The sequence below is a fragment of the Alligator sinensis genome, unplaced genomic scaffold (assembly GCF_000455745.1).
Source record: "Alligator sinensis unplaced genomic scaffold, ASM45574v1 scaffold2249_1, whole genome shotgun sequence".
Taxonomy (NCBI): domain Eukaryota; kingdom Metazoa; phylum Chordata; order Crocodylia; family Alligatoridae; genus Alligator; species Alligator sinensis.
In genome coordinates this window covers 121,270-129,368 of record NW_005843105.1, presented here as the reverse complement: position 1 = coordinate 129,368, position 8,099 = coordinate 121,270, and the positions used below count along the sequence as shown (strand labels likewise).

The 8,099-nt window shown below is 49.5% G+C and overlaps 2 protein-coding genes across 3 annotated transcripts in view; both read left to right on the top strand.

Moving 5' to 3' along the window:
* The window catches only part of UBE4A (ubiquitination factor E4A), an 18,732-nt gene extending 11,494 nt beyond the window's left edge, over nt 1–7,238 (top strand). For both annotated transcript variants that reach the window (XM_006037364.3, XM_025193830.1), the window contains exons 13-19: nt 1,176–1,276; nt 1,408–1,521; nt 3,336–3,510; nt 3,627–3,807; nt 4,591–4,738; nt 5,730–5,887; nt 6,566–7,238. In XM_006037364.3, coding sequence (XP_006037426.1) covers nt 1,176–1,276; nt 1,408–1,521; nt 3,336–3,510; nt 3,627–3,807; nt 4,591–4,738; nt 5,730–5,887; nt 6,566–6,701 — 1,013 coding nt within the window. In that variant the 3' untranslated portion in view covers nt 6,702–7,238. The remainder of the gene's footprint in view (nt 1–1,175; nt 1,277–1,407; nt 1,522–3,335; nt 3,511–3,626; nt 3,808–4,590; nt 4,739–5,729; nt 5,888–6,565) is intronic.
* Nucleotides 7,239–7,881: 643 nt separating this feature from the next.
* The window catches only part of ATP5MG (ATP synthase membrane subunit g), a 5,079-nt gene continuing 4,861 nt past the window's right edge, over nt 7,882–8,099 (top strand). The window contains exon 1 of the mRNA XM_006037363.3: nt 7,882–8,099. Within this exon, the coding sequence (XP_006037425.1) occupies nt 8,036–8,099 (64 nt within the window). The 5' untranslated portion in view covers nt 7,882–8,035.

The following is an 8,099-nucleotide window of genomic DNA, read 5'->3' as shown; positions in this document are numbered from 1 at the left end:
GCTCGAAGCCTCAGAGCACAAGAGAAGACAGGCCGGTGGGGAAGCACCAGCACAATTCAGTCCTTAGGCCTTCCATTGTTTTTTCACCCCTGCAGAGACTCTTCCCAGACACATTTGTCTTGAGGCCCTGCTTTCTCCTGGCCCCAGGTGGTCATGCCATTTGGCTGGCCCAGGCACACCAGTTACATAAACTGGCATTACCCTTTATTGTTTTTGAGTCCCCATCATAGGAATATCGAGCTGCTCAGTAGACTGCATCAGCACTGTTTGCAGTGCAACCAGTAATCCAGCTCACAATCAAGTTAAGGAACACCTTTGCTGTGACAGGTTCAAGCTGTTGGGAGTTAGAGCTGTGTGCTTTAGCCCAGTGGCATGAGAGGACACATTCAGTGCCTGTAATGTAGCAAGTCACTGCCGTGGAAATGGTTTCAGCAATGCAAACAGTGAAGTCCCAAGATGCTGTTATTAACTGGGATGCTTGTTTCAAGGGACAATGGAGCAAAAACCTCTCTGACAATAAAACAAAACAGACAAAGAGAACTTACTGTGATCCTTTTAGCCTTTGCATGGTGGACATGGTGCTGGCTACACTGACTGATATCGACTCTTTATGGATTCTGTTTTTACTAGTTTTACCTCTGAAAAGCAGTTATTGGTCTCATGCCTGTTTCTGTGCAGAAAAAACGCCCGAGAGTTAGGACAATTATCTTCTCTCTTAATTAAAAAAAAAAAAAAATGCTGAAGAGCCTCTGATATTGCTGAGTGCCATCATCTTTCCCAGACTGAGCCAAGCTGGGGCCCCGAGTGTTGCTTAGTGCAAATCGATGGTCCTAGCTGGGCAGAATTCTCTGAATTCATGTAGAGCTTCTGCACGCCAGAACCCCCAGACCTACAGTCTTGCTGCTGCATAGCAAGGAGAGCTCTGGTAACAAGGAGTCTGGCAGGAAGGGCAAGTTTATTTTTGAAAGCAGCATTCCTGTTGCCTTTTATTAGAGACGCCTGCTGTGAGAGCTGTGCTTTGAGCAGGGGGCACGGGAAAGCAAGCTTTTGAGTTTTTTGCAATGAAACGAGTGCATGTGTAGCTGGCCCCCAGCACAGTGCTTGTTGGGAACTTTCAACGAGGTTACATGCCTACTGCTGAGCTGAAACCTCCTTTCTTGCTTGCTCATGTTCAGGGGATCCTCATCAGTTTGAGCAGAAGTTTAACTATCGCCGACCCATGTATCCTATCCTCAAGTACATGTGGGGGACAGATTCGTACCGGCAAAGCATAAAGGTAAGGCAAAAGACCCTTTCAGTAGCATGTGTCAGTGGTCCGTTTTTGTTTGTAGAATTTTGTTCTTAAAACACAACATTAGGTCTAAGCTGTAGTAGAGCATTAACATGTCATTTTTGTGTGACTTGTAGGCTCTGGCTGACTATGCTTCAGAAAACTTGGAGGCCATGAACCCCCCCCTCTTCCTGCGCTTCCTTAACTTGCTCATGAACGATGCCATTTTCCTCTTGGATGAAGCCATACAGGTAGGTGGGGAAAGTGCACTGGCCAGGGCCAGGAAGCAGGCACAGCTTCTGTGTTTGAGTTACCTGAGGAAGAAGCTAGATCCAGATCATGAGTGAAAAAAGGCTTGTCCACATTCCTGGTGATCACTATCCACTTCAGGTGCTCCCCAGGCAAGGGGATGGGGATCAGCTGGACTGAGACGTGCTCAGGAGAGGTGCAAGGCTGCAATGGCCAGAGGCAGAACACCCAAAGCTCTTGCGGACCAGGAACGGGATAGGTTGTTTGAGGGCTGAGAGAGGGGAAGCCAAAACAAAGGAAGGTTTTTCAGGTCAGGACTAAAGTACGTTGGCAAGGTTATGAGGAAGTCTTCATGCTGCTTATCTGAACAGTCCCTAGCCTGAGTGACTTCTGCAGTTTTTGATTACCAAATCTCTCCAGCCCTTTGCAAATGTTTTGCTATCCTAACAGAGGTGCTCTTGTCTCCAGACAGTCTTGTCTTTTGGGTTTACAAGGCATCAGACTCAGCTGAACTCTTCTGTCCCCAGTGTGTGATTATTTTCTCAGAGCAGTTCTTGAAGCTGCTTGTTGCTGCTATAAAAAGGGCTCTTTGTTTGAAGAGCTATGCGGTGCCCGTGGTAGAAGTGAGTGCCTGAGGACTCTTGGATCAGACTGGCAGCTGAACTGCAACCCACCTGCTTCATTGCTTATGGTCCCTTCGCAGGGTTGTGTGCGGTTTAAATGACTGCTTGGTGTTTTGTTTATTAAGATATAAGGCCGCATACACTTGGAGAGAATGAGTTCCTGGCACTTTCCAAGGCAGAACAGATGGTTTTTGGCACTCTGCTGTGGAGTCCAATACAGCACTGAGAGTGGGACCAGATCCATTACTGCAAAGAAATGTCCACTTCCATGCTGCTATCGGTTATGCGTGCTTAACTCCAAGCCATGAATTCACTGGCTGATCTGCTTCGCTGTTTTCTCTGTCCTCCTTCACCCACCTCCCAGTTTGTCAGCCTTGTCTTCCCCTTTTTTTTTCTGAGGCCCCAGCAGTTGTTGATCTTTCTCTGAGTTGGGTTGAACTAAATTTACTTTTCAGTCTGTCACTGTTACCTTGAAACCTTCAGCATCAGCTCCTGCTCCCAGTCTTACATGAGCTTTTAGTGACCTGGCAAAGGAGAAGCCCGGTCTGAAAACTAAGTTCGTATGAGTCTACACCCAGAACTTCAGCTGACTTTTATAGCTAACTAGTTTCTTTCTGGGTTTTGGTTTATTTATAAAATTGGTGCTGGTAACAGAGGCCAGGCTGAAGGCATCAGTGGCAGGAAATCCTGTTCATCTTTAGTCCACATAAGTGTGTTTAGTTAGGAAAATGGGAGAGTTAAGGGGAGATGGAGAGCCATAGGGCACTGGAGCACGTTCCCCAGGGAGGCTGTGCTATCTCCTTCACTGGGAGTTTTCAGGAAGAGGCAGCGAGACCATTGGATGACTTAGGAACCAGGGACTGGACTAGATGATCCATTTGTGGCCTCTCTTAACTCTGATTCATCACAGGCCTTAGCAGTTCTGGCTTTCCCCAGATCTCCCTACCAAAGCCATCAGCCTGCTCTCAAGGTAGAAAAGAAGTGTACAGCTTCTGTGATTTTATTGATGTTTCTCTGCTAATGCTGCTAACAAGAGGGCCTTTTTCAGTGTTTTCTGACTTGCACTTTACCTCTTGGGACCACCAAAAGCATGGAATAATTTCCCATCCTAGAGTGATAAAACCATTCTAAGCATTTCAAGCTTATGATGCTGACTCCTGCTTCCTTGCCACCCCCATGCCGTCTCATTGCAGTACCTGAGTAAGATAAAAATCCAGCAGATAGAGAAGGACCGTGGAGAGTGGGACAGCCTGTCCCAAGAGGCACGTCGTGAGAAGGAATCCAGCCTGCAGATGTTCGGTCAGCTGGCTCGCTTCCACAACATCATGTCCAATGAAACTATTGGAACCTTGGCCTTCCTGACGTCCGGTAAGGACAGCAGATCCTCTTGGTGGGGCAGCTGTGCCTAGTTGAAGGGCTGCTGTGGAGGGCTTGAGTTACTTAGGAAACTGGTGTTTTCATTTATCTGTTCCCTTTTTTTCCAGAAATCAAGTCCCTGTTTGTGCATCCATTTCTTGCTGAGCGCATCATCTCCATGCTGAACTACTTCCTGCAGCACCTAGTTGGCCCTAAAATGGGAGCCCTCAAAGTCAAGGATTTCAGCGAGTTTGACTTCAAACCACAGCAGCTGGTCTCTGACATCTGCACCATCTACCTAAACCTGGGGTACGTGACAGAGCAGCCAGGCAGCAACAACTGTTCTGGGAAAGAAGGACCTTTGTTTGTACAGATGGTTCACACTGTTGGGGTGGCAGAGGAGATGCTTTGTAGGGATCTGGTAAGGGGAACTGCAGACTAGCTACTGGTTTTCACCTCACTGTGGCCCATGCAATCCAGCCAGAAATCACTTCGTGCTTTTTATAATTTGTTGTCAGTGTCCCCACTCTTCATCTGAGCAACTAAATGCTTAAGGCTTTAAGGAGAGACTGCAAGTCATGGAAGAGTCTGTATATTAATTCTAGCAGGCTTATCTCTAGGAAGTTTGGTCAGAGCACTCCTATTTTACGTGATGTGCACAGCTCCGTCCACACTGGGAATAGGATTCCGTTAGTAACAATGCTGTGCGGACACGGTCGTGACCAGCAGAGTTCTGTCACAATTTCCCTGGCCGAGCTGCAGTCTGGCCCTGTTAGCTTATAATATGTTTCATAACAGGGCTTTAAAGACCACAGGGATAAAACTCATCCATGCTGGTCAGGGCAGCTACAACCCTTTAAGTAGCAATGGAGCTGTTGTTTGCGTCTGTAATCCAGCATGGGGAGGGGTGGGAAGAAGCTGCTGCTCACCGGGGAGGGTGAAGTGTCTCCTCCTTCCCCTTGCCATGTGCCACATGCTTTGCTGAAGCAGTGCACGTGCTGTGTGGGCTGATATGCTCTGCAGCCTGGCAGTCTGCCTCTTTTCACAAATGTAAGCACTTATGGTCTCTTTCTTTTTGCAAATGCGGTTCAGTGATGAAGAGAACTTCTGTGCCACGGTGCCCAAGGATGGACGCTCCTATTCACCAACCCTTTTTGCCCAGACAGTCAGGGTCCTGAAGAAGATCAATAAGCCTGGTAACATGATAGTGGCATTCAGTAACCTGGCTGAGCGGATAAAGGTGAGCAGGAAGGGGGAAAAAGGAGAAAGCCTTTGGCTTCTTTATTTCATCCAGAGGCTACTGCAGCACTCTGCTGTAATGCTGTTGCTCTGGGGGTTCCTTTCACCTGTTATACTCAGCCATACACAGAAAGAATGCTTCCTCAAAGCACAGATCTCAGTTAGGAAAGTCCTTGAACGCACCCATCAGGCTGCCTATAATACACCTATGTAACTTAAAGGAGAAAGCACAAAATTTGCTGATAAACACCTATCGCAGTGAAAGAGCCCACTGAAATGAAAATGAAACACTTATTGCCACCAATGAGAGAGGGGAAATAGATGGGAAATCTGTCCAGGAGTATCTCAAGTGGGGCCAGGGGGGCCCTCCTTATTGCCAGTTGAAGGACTTGAATCCTAATGCATTGCATCAGGGTAACAGCTCTTCCAGGATAACTTTGTCCTTTTTCTCAAAGAAGCATGCTGGCTTGTGCATAGATATCATGTGGTTAGAGACAGAATAGGTGTTAAACTCAATACTGTCCTCAAAAAGCTGCAATTCCCTTGCACCCATTTTTGCCAGAGACTTTTATCCTGTACAGGAAAGCTGAGCCATCTCTTCCCAGGGACAAGGTATACTCTTGCTACAGTTGTCAGGTCTGAAACCAGGAATAGGCTTACATCCTGGTGATGCAGTAACAGCTGTATAACTGCAAATTATGAAACCATTTGACTGTGAGGGTTTGCTGAAGTCACATTGGTGTTCGTTCCTTGAGCATGCCAGAGCTGTGAGTGTTTTGTTTTGGGTTTGTTTAGCGTTCCTGTGACTTGTTAGCCATCCTGGTATCTGAGCTCTGGATGCAAACCAAAAAGGTTTGATAGAACCTCTGCATACACGTGCATGCACTCATTTTGCCTTATGCTGTTCAGCTGTGTGTGTCAGACTTCTGTAGATGAGAACAGGGAGCTGAGTCACAAGGTCTTGTGTTAAAAGCTGTGCATGTATCTACCAGTCTCTTGCAGACCGTCAACAGCAAGAAGAGGAGACGTATGCAGATGCATGTGATGAATTCTTGGATCCCATCATGAGCACCTTAATGTCTGACCCTGTGGTCCTGCCGTCTTCCCGAGTCACCGTGGATAGGTCAACGATAGCTAGGCATCTGCTCAGGTACTCAAGACAGGGTTGCTTAGATCGGAGTTGGGACTGAGCGGTTATTTGCTCATTGAAGCCTTGATTTTTTTTGATAAGTGCCTTTGCCTTCAACCTTTTAGGCCTAGTATGTATATGTACCCACTCTCCTCCTTTCCCAAATTTCCTAAGATGGCTCCAGAGTCTAGGAGCTTACTGATACTGTATTTGGAAGTAGCCATTTCAGGGTGGGAGGGAAGTACAGAGAGGAAAACTAGCGAGATCTCCTGATTTTAAAGCAATAGTTCCCAACCTTTTTTGGCTGCAACCCGCTGCTGGGAGCGGAGTGGGGCAGCGGCAGCCTGGAGGCGGGGTTGGGGAGCTTGTGGCATGTGGCGTGGCTTGTCCTTTGTGTGCGGTGCCGCTGGCATTGCCCTTGCAACCCTCATTTGGGTCATGACCTGAGGTTTGGAACTGCTGCAATTTTAAAGCATGAACATATAAGATAGTTTTAATATCTAAAGTGTGCTGTTCTGAATCTCCCACAGCGCTTGTACCTAGTGGCATCAGTGTCTGTAGGTATGTCTGACTCACTTAATGGAAGAGTTTTGCCTGCCTCCGTCCCAATTCCTTGGTTTCATGATGTTTGTTTCTATTATTGGACAGACCTGGCAGAGCCTTAATCTCCTTGACACTCACATTCTCTTTCTTTCTCAGTGACCAGACGGATCCTTTCAATCGGAGTCCCCTCACCATGGACCAGATTAGACCAAACACAGAACTTAAAGAGAAGATCCAGCAATGGCTTGCAGAGAGGAAAAAGCAGAAGGAGCAGCTGGAGGACACACTATGAACTGAACAAACCAAAAGTACCTTTGTACCGATGAACAGTAGTTGGCTCTCCAGGGAGAAAAGCACTGCAGAGGGGAAGCAGGGCTCCACAGAATGCGTGTGTCTGAACTGCGGTACTCTTTAACCAAGACTGCACTTAGTGCATTGCCACCAGGCCTAGGGTCCCTGTAGCTTAGGGCCCTCCTTGTCATCCCCTTTTTAGTATTTGCTTTGAGACTTACAGTTAATATTACAACCCCAACTGCACTACAGCTTCTCAGCCTAGGAATCCTACAGCCTCTTCTCTGTTGGCCCCGCTGGTTATTTTCCTTGTATTGCTTGTTCTTTATAGTTTTCAGTTTTAACGACAGCCGTGTGCACACTTCAGGGGCTTGGTCACTGCCAGAAAAGCCCTTTTCTGGAACTCTCTCTGCAACTACTGCTTGGGCTCCAGACTTAAACTATGTAATGCTATCATACGATGTATAATGTGAAAACAAAACACCTTTGTGTCCACAACAGCTCCTAAGGTAGATGTTTGCAAGGATGGAAGAGGTTTTCTTAAGGGTTGTCTGTAAATAGTGGTTGGTCAGCACAGTACAGAGCCAGTGCACAGCACTGAAAACAAAGTCTGAGCTCCTGTTGCAGTTCTGTGGGGGTGGCTGCAGGGCTTCCCCGTGTAAGGAGCCCCAGGGCAGTGGCTTCTGTACCGGGGACAGGGGAGGGCGGGGGGTGCCCTGCCGCCAGACGTGCCTGGGGCGGTCGCAGCAGGGAGGGAGTTGACGGCCCCCAGTGCTCCTGACTCGTTTCTCGGTGGGAACGCTGGGTTTCGGAATAAGCCTTCGTTAGTCCGGGCCCTTGCTCCTGGCAGCGCTCGGAGCATCGCAGCGCTCGGGCTCGGACCAGGCAGGGGGGTACGGGCGCCGCGGCTCCTGCCCGCCCTTCAAAGGCACATGCTCCCGTCTGAGCAAAGGGGCAGGCCCCTGCTCTCCGCACTAACTGCGGCGGGGGCCCGGAGACGGGCTGCTCGCGTGCTCCCCGCATCGCCCCTCCAACCCGCACGTGCGCCCTCGAGAAACCGCTCAGCGCGCACGCGCGGCCCCGCACGGCTCGCCCCTCCCACCTGCTGAGCCGGGGCGGGTTTGTGCGCGTGCGTGCCAGGGGTCGCTCCGAGTCCGCTGGTAGTACAGGTGCGCATGCGCATCCCCCAGCGGCTTAGAGGTGCCGGCGTCAGACGCCTGCTCGGAGCGTCGCCTGGGTCAGGCGCGCGGGCAGCCTGGTTCCGGGGTCCTCGGGGTCCTTAGTGAGGTGACTTTCAGGCTCGCGCTCGCCGGTTGCTGGTCTCCGGTCTCCGCCATGGCCCAGGCGGCGAAGAACCTGATCCAGCGCGTCACCACCACGGGGCCGAAGCTCGTCAGCG